This window comes from Pseudonaja textilis, chromosome 2 (assembly GCF_049901715.1).
Source record: "Pseudonaja textilis isolate UNSWEBS1 chromosome 2, rPseTex1.2, whole genome shotgun sequence".
Classification (NCBI taxonomy): domain Eukaryota; kingdom Metazoa; phylum Chordata; class Lepidosauria; order Squamata; family Elapidae; genus Pseudonaja; species Pseudonaja textilis.
Window position 1 is genome coordinate 61,993,782 of NC_141991.1, and position 24,529 is coordinate 62,018,310.

The window sequence follows — 24,529 nt, forward strand, 5'->3', positions numbered from 1 at the left end:
CCTCTCTCTTCCTCTTGTTTCTCTAGGAAGACACCTCGGATTGTGGCAGAGGGGCCTCCTTTAGACCTTCCTTGAATATCTTGTTATGCTTGCAGTTACTCCTTCTCTATTTGACTGCAAGTCACCATTCGCTGCCCTTGGCATTTTGCCTTTGAAACGCCCATTTAGCTTAACCCATCCTTTTTATTTTATGCACATCATCATCCCCTCCAGACTTGCTAGAAGATGACTTCTGCCTAGTCCCATCAATTCTGGCTGCACCTTGGCATTCACTCATGAGGATTGTTGCTTTCTTTACTCAGAAATCCAGAAGTTGTTCTTGGGTTTTTTTCCCCCTTTTCCTCCATCAATCCTTGCCTTTCCAGTGTCTCTGCACAGCAGGTTGTGCTAAAGAGAGATTTGAGATGACAAGGGGAAGCATGGACCACCGTGATCTTCTCCACACAGGGAACATTCTTGAGCTTTGATTCATTGTTCCCCTTTCCACTCATTGAGCTGTTGGCCAAATACAAAGAACATGGCCCCTTGGTTTTATGTTTCCATTGAATCTATGGAATTCTGGGAGACCTTTGTTAGTTTTCTTGTGAAGGACTTTTATTATGGTTTTAAAAGTATTTAATCAACCATACCGATGATACTACTTTGTCTGAAATAATGTACCTTCCCATTTCAGTAATGAAAGCTGCAGAAACACTGATCACTATAACTGAAAAAAATGGATAGTCTTGCCAAATTGATTCTGTAACCTAGCAAATCTTCTAGCCAATTCCAGTAGCTTTTCAGACTCAAAGTAATCATACAAGATCACCCCAATATCATTCCACCCAATCCACTATGAGTTTTCCAAGGCCACTGTTATCTCTGCTTTTCAATAGGTGGATCCCATACCCAGTGATGAATTATTTTCATCCTAAACAGTTTAATCTAGATCTTTCAACATCTGATTTCCAAGCGTTTATCCTGAGAGATTATAGTATTTAGTCTCAGCAAGAAAGAAACATACACAAATGCAGAGGATGTCACTTGAATGTTAAGGTCAGTATTATTCATTTAAACTGCTTATTCTGTAAAGAGGACTTGAAAACCAAGCAGGGCAGAAAAAAGAAGCTGTGATCTTTTTGTATACCATCCCAATAATCCATGTATGGTTGGAGGATGCAGCAACTGAGATGATCTTTAAAAAATGAATAACAAGGTAGAATGCAATTATGGTTTAAATCCAGCAGCTCCCATTGATTATTTTCCTGCTTCCCCATTTCTCATTGGAACCAACGGAAAAAAATATGAGCTATTTTAAGAGCTGTTCTACTCCCCAAATCACAATGAAGTCTTCAGTTGGTAGCTCTGCACCATCCAATCTTTAAAATAAGCCAATTATTGAGATGGCTTGGACAACGATGAAGTCTCTTTTCTTCAGTTTCTTTTCTTCTAAACTTTAAAGAATATTATCTGTGGCACTGTGCCAAACCAACCCATGAAGATGATAGCCAAAGTTCTTCTTCATAGGCTTTGTGCAGAAACCTAACTGCATTCTTTAGTGTTTATGTACTTGAGCTGGGGGAAGTGAAAATGTTCTACTTTACAATGGTGGCTGTTAAAATATCTGCCACTAAGCTCATACAAAGCACCTTTGATGACTCTGCAAGTGTACATTTCATGTCTGAAATTATTTCAAGTGGTTGCAGTGGTTGAAGAATTAAAAGAAAGTATAATGCTATAATTCATCAACTAGCGTCCTAAAAATACCACCTGTTTTTAGGATTTGTCTTGAGCAGATTACTGATCTTTATGCCTGTTAACTAGTGCACATATGATAACAAATACATCTTGCTACACATTATGAACTGAAATGCCTGCAATCCCCTGACAATTCCAGAAGATACTTCTCATCAGCCAAGTATACCCCATGAATTGCCTCTACACTTGAAATAGCCAGCAAATGTGAAGAATCCTGTTTTGTTTTGTTTTGCTTTGTTTTGTTCTGTTCCTGCTTGATGTTACAGGAGAGCCAGAACCTTCTGGAAAATATGGGGAATTTCAGAACTGTATGATGCAGCTTCATCAGGGAGAAACTGTTGGTTGCAACACCAAGAACGGCATGGTTTTTTTCCCCTCTGGCACAAGGGTGATTGCCTTTACAAAAGCCTGCTAAAATATTATACACATTTCAACTTCATATGCTCAGTTCTTTAATCCAAACTACTTTTAATCCAAATATGCCACCTATGAATTATTCAAGTGCTATGAATTTCATTTGCTTTGTTACAAGAAAACCTGGAAAGCAAACTGTAGGTCATTCCTTCAACCTGAAGATTTCGAAAGAGGAAGACAATCCAATTTGATTAACAACTTCAGATTATGTTTGAATCAAACTTTCTGTGGTCTTAGTGTCGTGATTTAATACTAAACCAGAATTTTTGGGAAAAGCCTCCCGATCTCAGAAATTACATATTAATTTAGCCTCTGCCATTTACAATGGCCCACCAGTTGTTTAATTGCAAACAGTAGTGCAGCTTGGAAGGTATACAATTGTTGAATGCAACCCATTCCTCAGCCAATACTGGAGGCATATTACTGATGTTCTTAGAAGTAAGATTTCTGTGGTCCTCATAATATAATCTAAAGAGTCAAAAGCATAATACTGCTGTAATAATTATGGCTGCAAAGTGCAAATGTGGTGCTTGGACCTATTGTAGAAAAAAAAATACTTGACAAATCTGGAAGTAGAACCAATGGTGCACTTGCTTGCTTTTCAGTAAACTTTGCTCTTGAGACTAAGAAATTCTTAATCTCTCAAAAGCGAACTTCATTCAAATTCCTTTATGTACATATAACTCCCCCCCCCCCAAGTGAATCCTCGTTTTCAACTAAGCAACTAAAAAGACAACTTCCAAGTCTAGTTCCTCCCCCCAGATTGCTTATATACACAATTGCACTGGTACTAAGGATAGTAGTTCTGCTTCATTGGCTTTGTATAGATTTCTACAGGAGTAAACTGGGAGATTATAAATACATAACTCTTATAAATCTAACTAACTGATGTATGGTAAAAATAGCTCCATTAATCCTTGGGTATACTACCAGTGATAATCAATCGTACTGGTTGTGAATACACTCTCAGAATCTCCCTGGTTTCTTCTGAGCAGAAACTACAAAATTGTGCCAACTTTTGTGATGTGGGCAACTGTCTGTAGTGTACTTGCTGAAAACCCCCAGATTCATTCCACATTAGTCTGAGTAAAACCTCTTGTCTTCCTTATGCCACGTTGTCTGTGACTGTTTGGCTAGTGCTCTGGAGCCAGTATAAATTCATCAGCAACAGATATTCAGAGAAGGAAAAATTTAGAGCGTAGAAAGTATACATGGAAATGATACTGGACCTGAAGTACTTCTCATTCATAAAAGAAGCTTATTGGATAACATGGCCTTTCCCTGCTTTTGAATATCTTACCATATCATCACTATTAATGGCCATGCTACATCTCTTGGTCAGCCACAAGACTCTTTGTTCTTGCTCAATTATTCAAGCTCAAAGCTAAAATTTGCTGGGGTTGAATTTGTATTCTTTTCATCCTTGACTTTTGGCCAGTGCCTTCCAAGATGTTGAGGTCGTTTTGTTTTGTTTTGTTTTGTTTTAACCTACCCAATGAAATTGTATAGCCACAATGAAGCACATTTTGTTGCTTACATACATATGCATACAGATGTGTTTATGTATGTAATAACCAAAGACAGATTTAAAAACATACCTTAAGTGATTTACAATGGTGCAAATACATCTTGTAATTCCTATGGGTTTTCCCCCCACTTTCCTTGAAGTGAGTCTGTTTCCAGGTATCGTTATTTTAAGAGGGCATTTATGTTGCAAATGAAAGCACTGCTTGGATCCTCTGGCTTCTTTTTCATCCTAGATTTAGAATTGCTTGCTTTAAAACACATTTTTAAAACTCTGATCATGCATACCTTTAAAATAATGATTGTTGTTCTAAGCCTGAAATGCCAAGAAAACTGGAGGAAGTAGGGGAAAGATGGTTTAGTAGCATTACAGGTTCTATTCAATCGCTGCTATGCCCAGACAGCTTTTGTTACGAACATATAGAACTGGCTTCTCCTGAGCTTGGTCCAGATTGGATAAATCACTGAATTGATAAATCACTGAATTGATAAATCACTGATCACTGTTGCCATGAGAGATAATGACTCTCAGCTTCCAGAACAAGTATTTCTCTGGAGAAGCAAAGCTGTTGGAGAGGAAATAGAAGCAGTGCTGATAACAGAGCTAACTGCAGATGACCGCTTATGGAACAGTATTATCCTTTCTAATAATTATGTTCAGCATAAGCTGGAGTGCATTCACCTTCAGTCTTGGTAAAAGTCTCATAATTTTTTAATGTCTGGGTGCAATTCTGGCCGAATAACTCCCTTACCATTAGTTGATGCCAGACTCAAGTTCAGAAGCGAAGGGAGATGGCAAAATGGAGAATACTGGAAGTGAAACATAAAGAACGGACCCACAGCAGAAGACATACTGAACTTAGCCAAGTGTAGATATTGCCTTGATTACTACATGTCAAACGTGATTCAGCCTCTTCATTTTATCAGTCAGGGAATCACTTAGTACCATGTCAGAGAAATGCTACCCTGCCTCCAATTACTTCAGTTGTGATATATGCAAAAACCACTGGTTAGAAAATAATTTTCTGTTTATTTAGCTGTTTGTTCAATGGTAATCCTTTCTCAGAACTAGTACAAAAAGGAACCAAAGTTCTGAGCAAACTTTTCCAGAGTTAGAGAATCGGCATTTGGAAGACAAAAGTATGACCCATTTTTCAATCCAAGTTGATGATTCCAATTTTTGGAGAGGGGATTGGGATGGGCAAGATCGATGTTTGTGCATGAGCTAATCATATTGCAATATGTGCAGATCTGGACAGAAATACTTTGCTCTTTTCTTGCTACTGTAGCAAAATTTGCCTTCTGAAAATAAGCTCTTCAGATGTATGTGTAAATATAAGCTGAGCTAGGCAACAACCAGCTCTTTTGAAATGGTTGTGTAAACAGGAACTGGAATGTCCATTTCACATTATTTGTGTTATCTGCAGCTTATCTTATTCGAGTCTGAATGGTTGGTGCTATGTCCCAGTCAGAACCACTTGTATATTGTCATTAAGTCTTCCTCCAGTCTTTTTTTTTCCCACTGATAATGGTTGAAGTTGGTATTAATTGATAGAGGAAGATATGTTGGGAAATAGGAAGCTAAGAGCATGACCATTTTGCTTCAATCACCTAAGGAAACCAGAAACTTCACAGGCTGCACACACAAAAAAACCCACAAAAAACAGAATGATAATATTACCCAAAGCTGTTAAAACAGAAAATATAGTTCTAAAGAAAAGTAAAATATAATGAAACTGGAAGAATCAAAGTGAGTATTAAATTGACATGTTAGCATCAGCAAAGGAAATCTCATGTAATTAATAATCATGCAAAGAATTATGATCTTGCATTAAGCCAATTTCCTGAATTCAGAGAAGTAGGAAAAATGCTTTGCAGAAAATGAATCTTCAAAGAAGAGTCTCTAGAGAGTAAGGGACTCTTATTTTGATTTTGTCAATCCTAGTTAGAAAATTATTTTTCTAGAAAAAGTAAAGAACTGTGTAAAACTAAATTCCATTGGCCCTATGTGCTGATTTCCTCATACAGAGACATATTAGCAGAGCTGAAATGTCATTTTTCAAACCACCTAACAAGCCTAATTCCTTCCTTTTGTCCAAAATCAGTTTGGACAAAATTTGTGGTAGGGTAGAGAAGTAGGAAGAAAAAGGGGAAATCCATGATCTTGACAAGATCTTGAAAATTTGATTCCAAAGTCAAGGGACAAGGAGGTGATTCAGTGATAATGACAAGGTTAAAGGTCATTTTGCTTGTAGCTTTTTAGTGTGTGTTTGGTTATGTATATGGGAACTGTGCTTTGACCAGATGGCTGGCTGTGTTACCAGGAGTGTATGTAAATCTGTAGTCTAGTTGGGTGCTGCTCATCTGAGAAAAAAAATGAAAAATATACATATCTATAAATATATATTATATTTTAAGTTAAGAAAATAAAACATCAAGTTGCTCTTCTTATAGCTGCTTGGATCCTATTCCTATCATTCTTCACTTAAAAAGCTTTCTTCCAATAATTCATTTTTTGTTACATTAATTTTGTTTTGTACAGAAGAGTTGAACAATTTTAAAAAAGACTAAAATCTTTGTAAAATATTGTGTGTGTGATTCCTTGTAAAATATTTTCAAATTGTTTATTACAGAGGATCAGTTATTAAATAATGTTCATATTTTCACTTCAAATGCAGTGGGTTTTTTTCTTGATTATTAAATGGTAAAAACAGATTGGCAGATAAAATTATCTTATAATTTGACAATCACTGTTCCTGTTTCTCAAGATATAAGTTTTCTGAATGAAACAAAAAAATAAGACTCAATAGTTTTGCAATCTATTTGAAGTTTATTGTCAGATTTCTGAAATGGGGTTTAATTTATGGTCCTCTGTTAGTTCCAATATTTGAATAAGAGTTATAAAGCCTTCTCTTTTTTTCTTACCATGAGCAAGGTTTGCAGCCATAGCTTTTTTTCCCCTACTAACAGCATAGACACAGAAATAGGCAATAGAATTATAACATGATCTTCTAACAATTCTTCATCAGTCTATAATACAAAACACTATAATACAAGAGTTGCCTTTAAGCAACTTCAAATTGTTTTCCTTTGATATTTCTCTCAAAAATAAGAGCATCCTATTGTCTTTTCCAGAGACTATGCCATATGCTGAAGGTTAATATTTGCAAGTCTGTGCCTTTTGTTTATAAGCAAACTTTTTTTAATGTACATTTCCATTTATACATATTTGCCAAACATGGCTGATTATATCACTGGTGAATATAGAAGGATATGGTTTCAAAATGTAAATACGTCATATGATTAAACACTTTCAGAAAACTGAACCTCTGGGGTTAATTTTTTTTAACAGATCCCAAAAAGAAAGGCCATTTTATGAAGTTTGAGTTGTTAAACTGTTGTCAGCTTTACAGATAAGCATGTGGAAATGTTTGACTAATATATATGCCTAAACAAACTTGTTTGCTATTTTTAACATACCAGTGTCCTGAACAGGCGCTGATGGCATGATGGAGATGGCCATTATTATCCATTTTACAATTTCCTGGTCTGGTTCTCACATAGCGACAGAAATGGAGAATACAAATACCTAAATGAAATATTTAAAACTAAGTATAAGAAAAAAAGCAGTGAGCATTCTGAAATCTTTATCAATTCTCCTGCTGACAAATTATAATGAACTGAACAAATAATGGATGGGAAACACAAAGCACCTGAATCACACAGCGCATTTGATGGACTCCTTCATAGATACCTATGACTTCTCATGTTCCCTGTTTGCTTGTGCTCTTTTGATTTGGTTGTGTTACCAGCTTTCTTGAGTTCCTAGACTAGAGGCTTCTATTTCTATAGACTCCAAACATTGTAGAACCCTCGTTACATATAAGCCCCAACATAAGATACCCTGTATTGGGCAAGCTAGAGAGTCATTGGGCCTCGATACGGATAGAGTAATTCCCATAAAGAAGATACTAAAAAACTTTGGGACTCAAAATAGATAATACAATGAGGTTGGAAGATTTCTTTGAGACATGCTGTGCAGTCTCCTCTGTTAAATCATTAACTATTCTCTCTTCATTTACCCAACAAAAGAATATATCATGTATATACATACATAGGTGATCTGGGAGAGATAAACATATCTCTCACAGAAAAATAAGAAAGCAAGCTGATCCAGTAAAGAAAGCAAAGTAATGCACAAACATAAGAATATTCTACTATATGCACATACCTTACATACTATATTTTTTTTTCAGTTCTGCCCTCTACCTTAGAACTGTTCTATAATAAAGCAAATAACATTCTGGTGACTGCATGCTACTCCTGCAAGATCAGATAGTCTGATACAGGTAGTCCTCGACTTACAACCACAATTGAGCCCAGAAATTGTGTTCCTGAGTGAGACTTTTTAAAATGAGTTTTGTCCCATTTTACGACTTTCCTTGCCACATTTGTTAAGTGAAACACTGCAGTTATTAAATAAGTAACCCAGTAGTTTAAGTGAATCTGGCTTTCCCATTGACTTTGCTTGTCAGAAGGTCGCAAAAGATGATCACATGATCCCAGGACACTGTAAACATCATAAATACGAGTTGCCAAGCACTCAAATGTTGATCACATGACCATGGGGATGCCATAATGGTCAGAAGTGTGAAAAATGGTCATAACTATTTTCAGTGCCATTGTAACTTTGAACGGTCACTAATCAAACTGTTGTAAGTCAAGGTCTACCTATACTATATATGGCTGCCATTTTTTCCCCAAGTACTTTGTGAGATGTAATAAAACACAGTGCTCAGTTTTATTGTCTCTGTCATTGTATCCCCAGTGTGTTTGGACTTTTAAAAAGCTTATGTTTTTCAAATAGAAAACTCGAGGGTCAGCCTCATGTCTGTTGCCCAGAATGTTTATGGCCCACAACTGAGTCGCATGAGCATTCTTACAAAATAAATACGGTAAGATGCTTGGCTATACTATCTGGAAAGGAGCCCATCTGCCTGGAAAAGTCAAAGGCAGAAATGATGACAGCGGGCTGAATAGAGGTTAAGGTAGGCTGCATACAGCCATTTCTTACTTCAGTGCTTTGCCATGGATTGGGCCTGATCAAAAAGCCAAATGAAATCAATAGTCTTTTGCTAGGCTTCAAAAATTTAACTATTTACTCCACTCATACAAAAATCCAGCTTCCTTAAGTAACACATGCAACACTACGAGGGGGGGAGAACTAATCCTTCTGCAAGCAAACCATTACTTAGAAAATGTCAAGTCCAAGCTAAAAACAAAATGTGCCCGATATGCCTAGTGTCAAAGTGCAACTTTTGAGACCACTTGCAGCCGACTAATGTAAAGTTGGGGTGATTGCATGATGAAATATGTGACTTTTTTCTCTGCTGTTCTAATACCTATCCTTTAATATTGTAATTATACTTCATTGATTACCAACTAGGGCATACCAGAATATAAAATAGAGAATAATGATAAGACCATGTGTAATAAAACAGAGTAAAAGGCGGAACTAAAAGAATTATAAATCATATTTCTGTGTCCCTTCTACAATTTACCCCAATCAGATCTACATATGTAGTTCTCAATTGCACTGTTTTGTTCATAAGGGATTGTATTATTTGTAATATTTGAGTTCTTGCCACCTACAAAATACTGCATTTTAATGTATCGATCCCAACAGGCCGTTTGTCTAATGTATGATCCAAGAGATTGCTCTCTTTCTTATACAATTGGCATTCAAACAATGTACAAGTTTTGTCCTAATGTATAAATTCAGTATGTAAGCATCTGTCAAAACCTTGCCAGTAGAACGAGGCAGAATAAAGATAATTAGCTAACTGCACAGTTAAACTGACATGTCACAAATGTGGGCTGGGCTCTTCTGGGGATTATTCAGGCAACTGGTGGACAAAGTTGCTCAGATTCCTCTGAGTTAAGACTTGAACTGGGCATGTCTTGCTGACCAAAGCACGGTCCCATCTTGCAACCTAAGAAAGTGCACAGATCTTTAGGCTGTTAGCCTGATCCTGTGTTTTAGATCCATGTCACTCCTGGTTGGTGAAGGCCAGATGCTGAGTTACCACCTATAAATGGTTACTGCCTTTCATGGCATAAGGCTTGGTTACATGAAACACTGCCTGGCTCCAATTATTTCTGCCCATCCCGCTTGCCTTCAGACGTGGATGCTTCATCACTGGAGGTTTTTAAGAAGAGACTGGACAGTCACTTGTCTGAAATGGTACAGGATTTCCTGTTTGAGTAGGAGGCTGGACTAGAAGACCTCCAAGGTCCCTTCCAGTTCTATTCTGATTCTTATTCAGTTAAGACTTGACAGGGTGAGGACACACTCTATTTTATAGAATAGAATAGAATTCTTTATTGGCCAAGTGTGATTGGACACACAAGGAATTTGTATTGGTGAAAATACTCTCAGTATACGTAAAGAAAAGGAATCAAGAATCATAACATACAACACTTAATGATAGTCATGGGGTACAATCAACAATCAAATCATACTAGGAAATAGTCAAGTGGGAGGGGATGGGGGATAAGGAGTGGTGAGAAGGTTAACAGTAATAGTAGTGTACACTTTGTAAATAGTTGAACAGTGTTGAGGGAATTATTTGTTTAGCAGAGTGATGGCTTTCGGGAAAAAACTCTCCTTGTGTCTAGTTGTTCTGGTGTGCAGTGCTTTATAGTATCATTTTGAGGGTAGGAGTTGAAACAGTTTATGTCTGGGATGTGAGGGATTCTGTAAATATTTTCACAGCCCTCTTTGACTCATGCAGTATGCAGGTCCTCAATTGAAGGCAGGTGGGTAGTAACTGTTTTTTCTGCAGTCCTAATTATCCTCTGAAGTCTGTGTCTGTCCTGTTGGGTTGCAGAACCAAACCAGACAGTTATAGAGGTGCAAATGATAGACTCAATAATTCCTCTGTAGAACTGTATCAGCAGCTCCTTGGGCAGTTTGAGCTTTCTGAGTTGGTGCAGAAAGAACATTCTTTGTTGTGCTTTTTTGATGATGTTATTGATGTTAGGTGTCCATTTTAGATCATGTGATATAGCAGAACCTAGAAATTTGAAGGTCTCTACTGTTGATACTGTGTTGTCTAATATTGTAAGAGGTGGTAGTATAGGAGGGTTTCCTCTAAAGTCCACCACCATTTCTACGGTTTTGAGTGTGTTCAGTTCCAGATTGTTCCGGTTACACCACGAGGCAAGTTGTATAACCTCCTGTCTGTACACAGATTCATCGTTGTCTCGAATGAGACCAATCACTGTTGTGTCATCAGCAAACTTCAGTATTTTAACAGATGGATCGTTTGAGATTCAGTCATTGGTATATAGGGAGAAATGGAGATAGCACACAGCCTTGGGGGTCCCCTGTGCTGATTGTACAGGTATCAGATGTGATTCTGCCTAGCTTCACTTGCTGCTTCCTGTCTGTTAGGAAGCTTATGATCCACTTACAAGTGTGTTCAGGTACCACTAGTTGGTTTAATTTACTTAGAAGAGTGTCTGGAATGATGGTATTGAATGCTGAACTGAAGTCTACAAAGAGGACCCTTGTGTATTTGGAGATTCATGGTGCTGTAGGATATAATGCAGAGCCATGTTAACAGCATCATCTGTTATCTATTTGCTGTATGCAAACTGTGTGGGATCTAACAGTGGATCCATGATGGTTTTCAGGTGGGACAGCACAAGCCTTTCAAAGATGTTCATAACTACAGATGTTAGAGCAACTGGTCTGTAGTCATTCAGTTCCTTGATGTAGGGCTTCTTTGGCACTGGGATGATGGTAGAATGTTTGAAGCAGGAAGGAACATAGCACATCTCTAGTGATCTATTGAAGATTCGGGTGAAGATGGGGGCCAATTGGTCACCACAGACTTTTAAGCAAGGAGTTATCTTGTCTGGCCCTGGTGCTTTTCCTGGCTTCTGTCAGTGTAATAGATCTTGCACTTCTTTTTCTGTGATCACCAGAGGTTGTGAGCCCAATGGATTGGGGCCAGTTGTAGGAGGCTTGGCTGTTGTTGATGTATTTGAGATGTGAGTTGTGGAGATGTGGGTTCTTTATTAAAAATGCTATATGATGAACATCTGCTAAGCATATCTTTCTTGTTGACTGCTGTCTGGATTAGCCTCTCTCTAGATTTTCACTCTGAACTTGCAGGATTTTAGATGTTCTTTAAAAACCTGGCTTTTTCACTGAATTCCTTGGATAGGTTGTAGTGTGCTACTGATGAAGGGTTTTTTTTTCTTGTGATACATTTCCTCATATAAGTGAACTTCTTTGTTGTTCTTTCTTGTGTTTTAGGTATTGAACCAGCCAGAGCAAGTTTTACACAAGACAGCCTTATAAATACATAAGTTGTAACAGGGAAAACAAATTCTGTTTTGGTTTATTCTTCCTGCTGCTTACAAGTGAAAAGCACTTTAAGTCATGAGGAAGAACCCAAACAAAAATTTATGCTACACTGTTTACAGAACTACAGGAATGCTGACTTTTGCTTTCCAAAATCTGAACAAACATATTAATCATTTTTACTATAGCAGCTACAGCTGAGCTAAATACTATTTGCCAGCAGATGGTGCACATTTGAATGAGTGCTGAGAATTGTGGGGTTTGTCACCTTTCAGACTGGTAACAATAGGTAACAAATGTTAAAGCTTTACGCTAGAAGGAGCTTTCCCAGTGCTCTTTAAAACCCCTTCTCTTCATCTGTTGCCGGTCAGTGAAGCTATTTCTCAATAAGAAAGCGCTCTTCTGGATGTCTTCTAAATCTGGGTCCAAAAATAGCCTGGCTGACAAGTAATAGATCCAGAAGGATGAAGGATGAAGCAAGGGAATCTCCAAGTGCTTGGCATAACTCCTCTTCTTTACCTGTCTTTCAGGTGATTTCTAAATATGGATATAGTTCTCTTCTAAAAGAGAACTATAGAACTATTCATCTGCAAAAATCAGTGTTCCAAAATAGGCTGGCTGAGAGGTCAGAGAAAAAGTATAGTGCAAGACAGTAATAAATAACAGATGAGCTTTTTCTCTGGCTGGGGTTGTTAAGAGGATGGTAAACTACTAGATGGCTGTGAAGAACAAGCACACTAGAGCAGATGTAATTGTGGTGAGTCAGCTGATGAGACAATGCTAGGTTATGGCTTGCACTCAAAGAAAAAAAGGGTAGTGTGTACGTGCAAAGCCTGCCTAAACGCTGATTGATTAAAGGCTGATGAGAACTGACTGCTTTGCATATCATAATAGGCATAGAGTTAAGGTATAGAGTTGAAACTGAGCCAATAGAGTGCCTGTTAGATAATTCCCAGAGTGCCTATTAGACAATACTTCTTTAGCTCATGCTGAAAAATGTATAAAACCTTGGTGAACTCTTTGTTCGAGATCCTGGCATTTTGCTAGCTGGAACCCCTTTTGCTGAAGCTCTTCAATAAAAGAAAATTAACTCTGTACCTTATGTCTGGTCATCTTCATTGGCTTTGGTGCCAGGCTCAGACCCAAATTTAGGGATAACAATATGGGGGCTCACCTGGGATTTACCACACCTGGATTCGACTGGAGGGCACCAATGGCCAAGAGGAGGACCCCCAGATGGGTGACAGTGGCTGAAAGGTGTGCGAATGGACTAAAATAAATTCCCAGTTGGTGACCAGGACTATGTATTTCTGCATATGTCAGCCACACCCGTTCCTACAAGCCCCACCAGGTGATGACTGGAGAGCTTTGTAATGCAAGAGATGTTGCAGAGATCTGTATGTCCCACCAATGCAGAGTGGATTGATTGAGTGGAATAAGCCATTGCGTAAAAAAACATGCAGCTTTGGTGAAAGTTATTGGTGGCGTCCTTGTCAAACTCAACAGCTAAAGCCTTAATGAAACCAGGGAGCACAGGCAACCCCCATACAATATACATGGACTAGACTACCGCAATGATTTAAGAACAATCCTACTATCTTTGGCCAATGCCTGACTTTTACAAGCCATCATGGGTCAAGGAATATTCAGCTTTACAATATGTGGACCATTTACTTTTGGAAACCGATACAAGAGAAAAATGTTTAAAGGGGACTAAATTGCGCTTGAATTGGCTAGCAACTTATTGCTATAGACAATGTGCTGAAAAATGCATTAAAACTTGATGAATCCTTTGTTGGAGGTCCTGCTATTTTGCTAGCTAGGACCCCTTTAGCTGAAGCACTTCAATAAAAGGAAATTGTGTCTGGTTATCTTCATCGGCTTTGGCACCAGGCTCAGATCTGAATTTAGGGACAACAATCAGGCATGACTACTTGTAATATCCATCATCATCATTGCTAACATCAGAAAAGACTGAGCTAAATGGCACCTATTCAGCCTACCCACTAAGGGGACAGAAGTAACCATACAGCATTGCACTAATAACTATAGAAACTGCAGAGACTTGTTGTGATACCCACAGAGAAGCTAATGATTTTCATAATAAAAATAAGAAGTAAATTACATGGCCATGAAAACCCTTATCAGCAGAGGCAAAGAAAATCACTTTTACAAAAGAGCATTAAACCCATGTTATTAGGCTTCTGTTAAGCCTTTATAAGTCTTACAGAAAGCCTCTTTCAAGCATTACCGCACCCAGACACTGGAGCAAGGAGTTTGCCCATAACAACTTTAAAAGGCCAGTGGAAGCTTGGCAGTTTCTAACTTGACTGCTGGCCCACTATTCATGCAAGGTGAGCTGTGCGCACATGCTTCAGCCAGCCACTCGCACGGCCCAATTCTGAATAGGCCACAGCCTGGTAGTGTGCTGTAGTCCAGGGTTTGGGAACCCCTACCTTAAGGGGAAAAAAGTAGGAGGACAGAGAAAACTTTATCTGAACACTAAAACACAGCTGTAAGGGACAGCTGTAAGCTGTTATCTCAGATAGAAAAAAAGTTATTGGGCCATATCAATGCAATAGTTAGTGGGCCAGTAAGGCAATGTTCTGTGTTTGTGGAAAAATAAATACCAGGCTTCATGTTTGGGATGTTCTGAGTTTCCCAGGAAACAATTATTGCAGAAATTGTTTCTTTCTTTCTGCGCCAACTCAGAAAGCTCAAACTGCCCAAGGATCTTCTAATCCAGTTCTACAGAGGAATTATTGAGTCTGTCATCTGCACCTCTATGACCGTCTAGTTTGGTTCTGAAACCCAACAGGACAGACACAGACTTCAGAGAATAATTAGGACTGCAGAAAAAACAATTACCACCAACCTGCCTTCAATCGAGGACCTGTATACTGCAAGAGTCAAAAAGAGGTCTGTGAAAATATTTGGACCCCTCACATCCTGGACATAAACTGTTTCAACTCCTACTCTCAAAATGATACTATAAAGCACTGCACACCAGAACAACTAGACACAAGAAGAGTTTTTCCCCAAATGTCATCACTCTGCTAAACAAATAATTCCCTCAACACTGTCCAACTATTTACTAAGTCCGCATTACTATTACTATCAATCCTCTCATCATTCCTATCACCCATCCCCTCCCACTTGTGATTGTATAACTAAGTTTGTTGCTTGTATCCTTATGATTTATATTGACTGTTTCCTAGCATGATTTGATTGCTTATTTGTACCCTATGACTATCATTAAGCATTTACCTTATGATTCTTGATGAATGTATCTTTTTTTATGTACACTGAGAGCATATGCACCAAGACAAATTCCTTGTATGTCTAATCACACTTGGCTAATAAAGAATTCATTCATTATTCAAATTGAATTTTTTAAAATCTCTTTGATGAGTACAAAGCCAATCTTTCTAACAAGCAACTTGATCAGTTAAGGTCATAATTATGCCATTCCCATCCCGAAGATACAGAATGTGAACAAATTTAAGAAATGTAGAGCTCTGTATTCTATTCTGCAGTACTCAGCCAACTTCTCCATAGCATTATGCAAACCAGCAGGGGAGAGTATTTCATCATAGTAACTGTAGGTACTTCTGGAATATTTGCAACATTTCTTATGACATAAATTCATGACAAAATATGAAAGAGAATGTCCTTGAAATCCAGTTCCCCTCCAATTTTTTTACAGTAAAATACTGGGTGCAGGGGGGACTCAGATGTTTGATTCTAAAATAATTTGTTCGGGCATCATCAACAGATACAGGCACACCCTGAAACACTTATCATCATGTCTCAATGTAGAAAATGGGAAGCTGTGAGTTTTAGTTCATTAGGGATTAAAAGCTGCTTCACTGCTGGGTAACTTTGGGCCAGTCATTCTCTCTCAGCCAGATCCAAGTAGGTTTGTGGCACACTCTCTGAATTAGGCCATTTCTAGCAGTGCCAAGTAAGCACATACAAGGCTTCCACTTAAGAGCTACAAGTGTTCTAAGCGGATATGCCATACACTCACCTACACTGATGGGTTATAATCATTTGGACAGAGAAACGTCTTGCTTGAAGTTGCTCTTTATGTTCCTTTGCACGTAATCAGGGCTTCCCAGCTTGGCGACTTCCAGGAGTGTGAATTACAACCCACAGAATTCTCATCAATGGCCACACTGGTTGTATAATACATGGGAGTTGAAGCCCTCACTCCTGAAAATGGCCAAAGTTTGGAAACACTTCCCCCCCGCCCCAAAAAAAGAAAAAAAGGAAAAAGCGCTTGAATTTACCCAAATCTGCCCGTGTAGGACAGCGCCGCCCAATTCCTTCACAAACCACCCTTCCCCAAAGATCAATTCCACTTGGACTTAAACAGTTCATGGGGAAGCGTTACAAGGCTTGCACGACTGCGTGCTTCGTTACGGAGCGATCTAGCCTTCCTTCCACCCCCATCGACCCCCTTCTTTCGCGCGCTGCATTCCCACATCTCTCGCGCGAGCACGTGGCTCCCAGTGCATGCCGGAATCTCCCTTGCGCAATAGGTGAGCTGCCATTTCCCGTCATGCACCCGTCACCAGTCACGCGTGCGCAGCCCTACCGTTTGTTTGCGTTGGAGTGCGGGCGGTGAGAGCGAGGCCGGCCTGGAGGAAGAGGCGGCAGCGTCAAGGAGGAACGTAGAGCGGGCGTGCCGCCGTGGGGCGGGGCCGCCGGGCGTCGGCCTCGACCGAGCGACTGGGCAGGTGGGCGAGAGCTCTGCTTCCGGCGAAGGCAGGCCGAAGCTAGGCCTTCCTTAGAAACCTTCCGCCCCTGCCGTCGGGTTGAATGAGGGTGCGAGTGCCTCCTCCTCCTCCTCCTCCTCCTGCTGCTGCCAAACGGCCCAGTCGAGCCCTCGCCGTCTGTTAGGCGCTGTAAGGCCAGCCTCTCCCCCGCCACCCACGCCCGAGAAGCCGCTTTGGCTGTGCCGGTCTCCTTCGGTGGGACGAGGTCGTAAAAGTGCTGCGGGGAAGAAAGGGATTCCGCGGCCGCAGAAGCGAGGGGGAAAACTGGAGCGGATGCCCTCCATTTCGAACCGGACTCCCAACTCCGTTTGGATGCGATGTGGGAAAAGATGACGGAGCGGAGCGGGCGTTTGCGTTGAGCAACGAGAAGGGCTTCCGGGCCAGCGGATCTTGCCCCCCCGAACTAAGCCAGATCCTTGGATCGAATTCTCTGGACTGGTGGGACGGCGGCTTGGAGGGGAAACATGAACAGATACCTCCCGGTAGCACGGCAGCATTTCCTGGCTGTGTTAGCCAGCACCAGTGTAGTCGTGAAATCTATATGTGCCATTGTCATTTTGCTCTACCTTCTCTCCTTTGCTGTAGACACGGTCTTTGGACTTGGGGTTACCCCCGGATATCTCTTCCCACCCAACTTTTGGATATGGACGCTGGCAACCCACAGCCTGGTGGAAAAGCATATTTGGGATGTGGGCGTAAGCCTGACCACGATAGTGGTGGCAGGGAGGTTGCTGGAGCCGCTCTGGGGTGCCCTGGAACTGTTGATCTTCTTTGCAGTGGTGAATATCTCCGTTGGGCTTCTGGGGGCCTTTGCTTATCTTCTTACTTACATGGCGACCTTCAGTCTGCCTTACTTGTTTTCTGTTCGCATTTACGGAATGCTGGGTTTCCTTGGCGGTGTCTTAGTGGCCCTCAAGCAAACCATGGGTGACAGTACTGTTTTAAAGATACCTCAGGTGCGAATGAAAGTGGTCCCCATGCTCTTGCTTCTCGTTCTTTCAGTGTTGAGACTGACCACTCTTGTTGAAAGCAACATTTTGGCTTCTTATGGTTTTGGGGTCCTTTCCAGTTGGATATATCTGCGTTTTTACCAGAGGCATAGCCGAGGGCGTGGCGATATGTCAGACCATTTTGCATTTGCCACCTTCTTCCCCGAGATCCTACAACCTGTGGTTGGTTTGCTGGCCAATCTGGTGCACACCATCTTAGTGAAAGTGAGAGTCTGCCGGAAAACAGTGAAACGTTATGATGTTGGAGCCCCTTCTTCTATTACTATCAGCTTGCCTGGAACAGATCCTCAGGATGCTGAACGAAGGAGGTAATCTTTCTTGAAATATATCTAGGTTAAATTTTTATGTGATCTATGTTGGAAAGGAAAAGGGAGGAACTAAGTGAACTATGGCTACTTTTTCCAAGATAAAACTATTGAGAATAATCCCTTTTTAAATTGATGTTTTATATATATATATGTGTGTGTGTGTGTGCGCCTTACGTATTTGATAAATTTGATTTATTGAGCTTTCTTGTTTGACTACTACTGAGAGCCCTGTCCTCAGAATATTCTATCAAAGATACCAATAACTTTCCAAGTTGATCCATGCAAAGCAGTAGTAAGAGTGAAAAGATACAACTCTCCTGTTCCTGTGCATTTTAAAACAATTCCTTTTCTTTTCAGCAAAGGAGAGAGAAAATATTTAAACCAGAACAAGAAGTTATAGTTGAGATTCAAGAGAATTGTGAATCCAGCTGAATTCTTTTAATGAGGCCTCCAGCTTACTTCTTTAGACTTTGTATTGTCAGTATTGCCAACACTAGGAAAAGTGAGTTGTAAGAAAGTTTATTTTTAAACATAGAGTTAAATAATTCTTTTTCAGACTTTGCATATTTATTTGACCCCTACATTTATGGGGTTACATGTTTATACAAAGGTAACCTCACAGTAGTCAGCAGAATCTAATACTATGCAGTGAGTTTGTTATTACTATTTACAGCACTGTAGTTAAAATTTGCCAGTGGATTCTGCAATTCATTAACAGTATAATTGCATTATTTAAACTTGCAAAGGAGTAGGTTTGAAAATATATAATTATTTCAGAAGAAAGCATTTGTAACTTACTTCTATAATACTACTAAGAAAATTGCACATGGTTGAAATCAAAAGGTTGCTGGTACGTTGTTTGCTTTTTCCATAAAAATTATGTCTAAACACTTTAAAAAATGATCCATTGAATTAACTGGGAACTTCAACAAGTAAGTGAACACACCCTAACTATATATACATTGTTTAGAGTTTAAACTTGAAACAGTTTAAATATCAAAACGTAGGCTTTTTTGTCTTAAGTATGACATTCACCAAATAAAATGTCTAAAAAGAGCCAAAAGGACATTACTCTGCAATTTATAATCACCAAAGAGAATTGTAGACTTGAAAATTCACAATACATATGTTAGACTTCTTTTACACAGCTGGTCTTCAACTTATATACATTCATTCAGCAAGCATTCAAAGTTAAAATAACACTAAAAAATGACTTATGACTGTTTTTCACATGTCCATCGCAGCATCCCCTTGGTCATGTGATCAAGGTACTTGGCAACTGGCATGTATGATGGTTGCAGTGCCCTGGATCATGTGATCCTCCTTTGCGACCTAACAGGTCAATAGGGAAGCCAGATTCACTTGACAACTGCAGTGATTCATTTAACAACTTTTAACAAGAAAGGTCGTAAAATTGGGCAAAATTCATTTCACTGTCTTGGCAATGGAAATTTTGTGCTCAACTGTGGTCGTAAGTTGAGGACAATCAGTACATCTAAAGCATTTAAAAATCTGCCTTTTTTGTTTAATTCTGGTTATTTTGAGTCTAAAATCTGGAAAGAATTCTGATCTTGTTCAAAAATTTAACTTATACATTATACTATTTTTCACCTCAGCAGGTTAATTGTATTAAAGAAAACATTGCTTTAAATTATTATGTTGTGAAGGTCATATGAATGTAGTGGACCAAAACAGGACACAATCAGTTTGAGGAGTAGTTAATAGTTTTATTGTATTAAGAGTATTAATACATTAAATACCCTCGGTAGGAAATGTAATTGTGTAAAGTGATGCTCAGTGTTAAAAAGTTTTTTCTTTAAAAGTTATTTAAAAAACGTCTCTTTTGTAGATGTTTTTTCAGTGAATTGCCTTTGCCAGGCACGCCTGAGCTGTCTTGCATAACTATTTGATCTGTTGTAGTTTAAATATTTCAGCTCACATTCTCTTATGCCTGTACCATAAAAGCTTTCTGCTGTTACTGTGGTTTCTGAACAACCTGAATACAAATGCAGAATAAATAATTACAGGGTTGGAATACTTAATCCTGTGTCATAAGGGAAAAAAGGGAAGTAGTTTTCATTACCCAAAAAGAAATTTCAGTTAAAAGCAAATGTATTCAGTGCACAATGAACTATTTTTTTAGGTTTCATTTTATTTTATTTTTTAAAAAATCTGTTTTCTCCTCTATTCCATTGTGATTTTATAAAACAATATATTCTGAATACTTTGCACTTGTGAATCACAAATTAATACTTGAAAATATGAGCAAATTAGTCATCCCTTTAATGGTTAGGGGAATTACTATGGTGACAAGTTTTTTACCATTTGAATTATTTTATGTACTTGTAACATGATAACAAGAGCACTAAGCACAAATCTGGCCAAGAATTTTCTTCAACTGAAATCTCAAGCACTGTGGTGTAGAAACAAGTAGATCTCCAGCCCAATCAAATTAACATTTCTAGTTATTTAACACTGTGTTTTCTATAAAAATGTTTTATTTTGGACTGTTTGAGAGAGATTGTAGTTTGTTTTAGCAAAGCAGATGTGGATTGAATCCGTAACAACACTCTGGACTACTTTCATTATTGTTCCTGCTGTCTTCTGAACTCTACTGTGAAAGAAAGTAGAGTTTGGGCAACTGCACAGGAAAAGACACCCAAAGAAATGCTGGCCCAAACTGATAAATCTTACCTTTTCTCCCTTAGAACAAAAAAAAAGGTGTGGGGGGGGAATCTGCCAAATAATTGTAAGCTTGTGGTGTTCTTTGGTCCTTTCCTTAAAAGAGAAGATCAAGATTGCATGGGAGGGCCACCAGGGCAAACTTTCTCTCACTTGATCTTTTCCTTGGAAAACATCAGTATGGATGGTTTGATTGTCTAGCAAAAGTTGTAGAAACCTTACATGTAGAATAAATCAGTCCTTTTGTTATAATTATACAAGATTGAATAGATTGAAATTTTATGTAGTATATAATGAAGCATTTAGCCCATGAATTAGATTGCTTTAATAGATAAATAAGAGTTATAGTGCTACACAGTTACTCTTGTTCTTGAGTTATAGTGTTGAATTGTTTGTTTTTTAATAAATGCATTTTTAAACTAGAAATACTTTCAAGCAACACTATATGTAAACTGCAACCTGAACTAGGAATTGCATTATTGTAACATGCATGCTTTCCACCAGGGGTTATGCTCTTACAGAAAGGTCAAATGTCACATATCTGGGCAGTGTCAACTGAGTAAGGCAGCACTTTATATTGGAAGACAATCTATTTTCATACTGTTAAGAAAGAAAACAAATACATTACTAGAGACCTGACTAATAGTTGTCATCAGTGAATAGACACATGAGTTAAAAATATTAATAGATCAGTATATGTTAAATAGATATTGCTGGAGATGTTAATGTGGAGGAATCTATATAGTACATGTGACAAAACACTCATAGTCTGCATTAAATGGATGTGATGTGGGGGAAGAAGAATCGTTTTCAGGCTTGAGTTGTTCATATCCCCACAGCTTTAAAGTGGTTTTAGTCTCTTTTGGTAACTAATACTAGAAAATTCCTGTTCTATGGAATGCATGATAGACTGTTCAAACTTTGTACCATTTTTTCATTCTGTAGACAACTGGCTCTAAAAGCACTGAATGAACGATTGAAGCGTGTGGAAGATCAGTCAGCCTGGCCCAGTATGGAGGATGAAGATGAAGAAAATACCAAGGCCGATACTCCCTTGCTACCCGAAAAGAGCCGGGACTCTGCCAGTGTTGGAAAAGCTACCAGCCAAGAATCCAGCCTCATTACCTTTGAAGATGCCCCCTCTCAGTTGTGACGATGAAGCATTTGCATCGCCTGCCTGCTCCTGCATATCAGAGCTGCTAATGGTCCTTCACCTGCCCTCCCTTGTAGCATTCCCTGTTTTGCAGGAACAAAACACTATGCCTCCTGGCTACTTCCTCCAACATTTGTGAGCCACCTGTGGTTTTGCCAGGTCTTAGGACTCTTTTGGTGAAAACTGAATTGTCAAACTGACCTGAGAAGTTGTTTCATCTCTTCAAGAAGGTGTTGAAATTAAGAACTTCTCAGAACTGGCAGGGGAGGAAGGAGGATATAGCTCAATAAGGAGCATCTCCTTAAAAAGACCTATAAAATTTGCCCCAGCCTACAGCTGCCATTGTGGCTGTTAACACAATGCTTGTGTTTAGTTCCTTGAATGGCAATTCTGGTTAATCTGAATGGAGTCTTGTATTCTCCAATCTGATGAATCTACTCTTCTTTGAATTCTAAATGCTAAATTATCACATACACCCAACGAAAGTATCACAGAACACACCCTTTGTATGTACAGCATTCTCCTCGATTGCAGTTTTATTTGGTGGCAGTGATTGTTGTCAATGATTATTTGGCTTCTTTTTTTTCTTTCAGAATTATTGATTAAATAACCAATTTAATATTGATTAAATGAGCAAAAAAGATCTTTGTTACTCATTTTTATTTCCGATATCCAGGGGTTTCATAATTTTAAACCCTGCCAAATAAAACTGTTAAGTTCCCTCTTGTAGAGGCAGCAGTTAAAGCTGTTTAATAATAGTAATGCCATTGCTGATTTTTTTTAAGTGGAAGGATGCAGGCTGAAGCTTGCTTCTAGATTGCCAGTTAATACTTGGATAGGAAAGCTTTGTCTGAGACTTTCCATAGGACTCCAAAAGCAAATTAATTTGATTTGATTTTTCTTCACTACATTTACAATTATTCAAAGTATAAAGTAGCTTTTGTCTTTAGTGGGCAACCAGTGTATTCAGACACTATTGGGGTAAATTTTTGCCACAGTAGGTTGCATACTACTACTACTATTTCTTTTTTTTTTCTTTCTTTTTTGCAGGAGGCTGATACCTAATTTTTCTGTTTGGTGAGATCATTAACCTTTCCTTTGGGCTGAGATTTTTTTTATGTGAGGCAACAAGTTCTGAGATTTCTTGCCTTGATAGCCAACTAAAGGTGGAGAACTAGGTTAGACAGCACTTAAAAGAATGGAAAGAGAATGTATGAAAACGTTAAGATGATTTTTTTAAAGGACCATGATTTTTTTTGTCAACCAAGAAGTAAAACACAGATTTCAGTATCAATAAACAGTTCTTTTAAAGAGTGCCTCTTGATTGGCTTTCTAAACCTGTCATTCATCATTTCACCATGTTAGCTCCTACTTGGAAAAGAGCTCACAAAATCATTTTCACTGCAGTCAGTATTGTTAACATAAGGGGATGTTAAAATGCAGTAACAAATGTTTGTGAAATCTTTAACATGCAAACTCCTGAACGTTACAGAGTCTTGCTTCTTTTGTAGAATTAAGCCCAGTCTGATCAAGATGGTGTACATCCTTGTTCACTTCCTCGTCCCATTTCACTATAGAAATCCTGCATAATAAACACTGTCCATTTTGAACCTGAAAGCTTAAGTAAAAAACTGAACCATGATATCTTAAAATTCAATGTTTCCAACTGCAGCTGTCTCCTAATTTGTTTGCTTATCCGATCTTTAAAATTTCCACGGTTGAATACATGTCTACTTCTTAGATCTTAAACTTAATGCTTCTTCACCCAATATGAATTTCTTCCGTGCACCAATAAGAAAAACCCACTGATGAGTTGCCATCGTTGTGTACTTGTTCTAAAAATAAAAAGAGAGAAGAATTATATTGTCCTTTCAGATTTGAAATACTGTCGTGATTTCCTTCCACTGAATGTGAAATATAATCTGCGTGGAATGATTTCTGTGGAAGAAATTCACTTTGTACAATGTATTCCCTATAACAGCTGTATTAGAAATGATGCTAATTAAGACAGGGAAATCACTATAGTACCATATTGACTTGATCATGCTTTATTTTAAGGTTAGTAACGAGGGAGAAATTTGCCAACTTCTTGGTGGAAAAGCAGTTCTCAAAAGTATACAGGTACTCCTCAACTTATGACCACAATTTATATTAAGTGAGAAATTTGTTTCTAATATATTTCCTATATATTAGAAAAGGCAAAAATGTGTGAAAAACTAGGGCTGAACAACTAAAAATTAAATGCAGAAATTTGAGTTCACAGGCAGTCTGAGAACTCAGTTTGAGTTGCTGGATCAATTCTTTGATGAGAATAATTTATTCATATTGGACTGAATTTGAAAAGATTCAAAACTAGTGATTTGTGCATGTACAAAAATACTTTTTAGCTTAGATTTTTATAAATCCCAAATGGAATAATTTTCTAAATCACTTTAAAAGTCTGAATCACTTTTTGAATGGCTTAGACAACCTGGTATTTATAACACTAGTTCTGGATGGAATCTTAAATAATAAAAAGTAAGTTCTTAATGAAAGTCTTTGTTACA

The 24,529-nt window shown here is 38.5% G+C and overlaps 2 protein-coding genes and 1 long non-coding RNA gene across 5 annotated transcripts in view; 2 read left to right on the forward strand and 1 right to left on the reverse strand.

Annotated features, from left to right (window-relative positions):
• CACNA2D2 (calcium voltage-gated channel auxiliary subunit alpha2delta 2) overlaps positions 1-3,259 on the forward strand; it is a 636,728-nt gene extending 633,469 nt beyond the window's left edge. For both annotated transcript variants that reach the window (XM_087924067.1, XM_026725351.2), the window contains one exon: positions 27-3,259. In XM_087924067.1, coding sequence (XP_087780193.1) covers positions 27-155 — 129 coding nt within the window. In that variant the 3' untranslated portion in view covers positions 156-3,259. The remainder of the gene's footprint in view (positions 1-26) is intronic.
• LOC113453947 (uncharacterized) overlaps positions 1-16,761 on the reverse strand; it is an 89,231-nt gene extending 72,470 nt beyond the window's left edge. The window contains exon 1 of one of the 2 annotated variants that reach the window (XR_015741667.1): positions 16,650-16,761. This is a non-coding gene — a long non-coding RNA (uncharacterized LOC113453947). The remainder of the gene's footprint in view (positions 1-16,649) is intronic. The other variant, XR_015741668.1, reaches the window with a different exon arrangement.
• Positions 16,637-23,294, forward strand: TMEM115 (transmembrane protein 115). The gene is made up of 2 exons (XM_026725375.2): positions 16,637-18,148; positions 21,776-23,294. The coding sequence occupies exons 1-2, from the start codon at positions 17,295-17,297 to the stop codon at positions 21,981-21,983; spliced, it is 1,062 nt and encodes a 353-aa protein (XP_026581160.1). The 5' UTR covers positions 16,637-17,294; the 3' UTR covers positions 21,984-23,294.
• The last annotated feature ends 1,235 nt before the right edge of the window (positions 23,295-24,529 follow it).

Coding starts and splice junctions, on each gene's coding strand:
- TMEM115 (XM_026725375.2), top strand. CDS start 17,295: ATGAACAGATACCTCCCGGTAGCACGGCAGCATTTCCTGGCTGTGTTA. Junction 18,149..21,775: donor CAGGATGCTGAACGAAGGAG/GTAATCTTTCTT, acceptor TTCATTCTGTAG/ACAACTGGCTCTAAAAGCAC.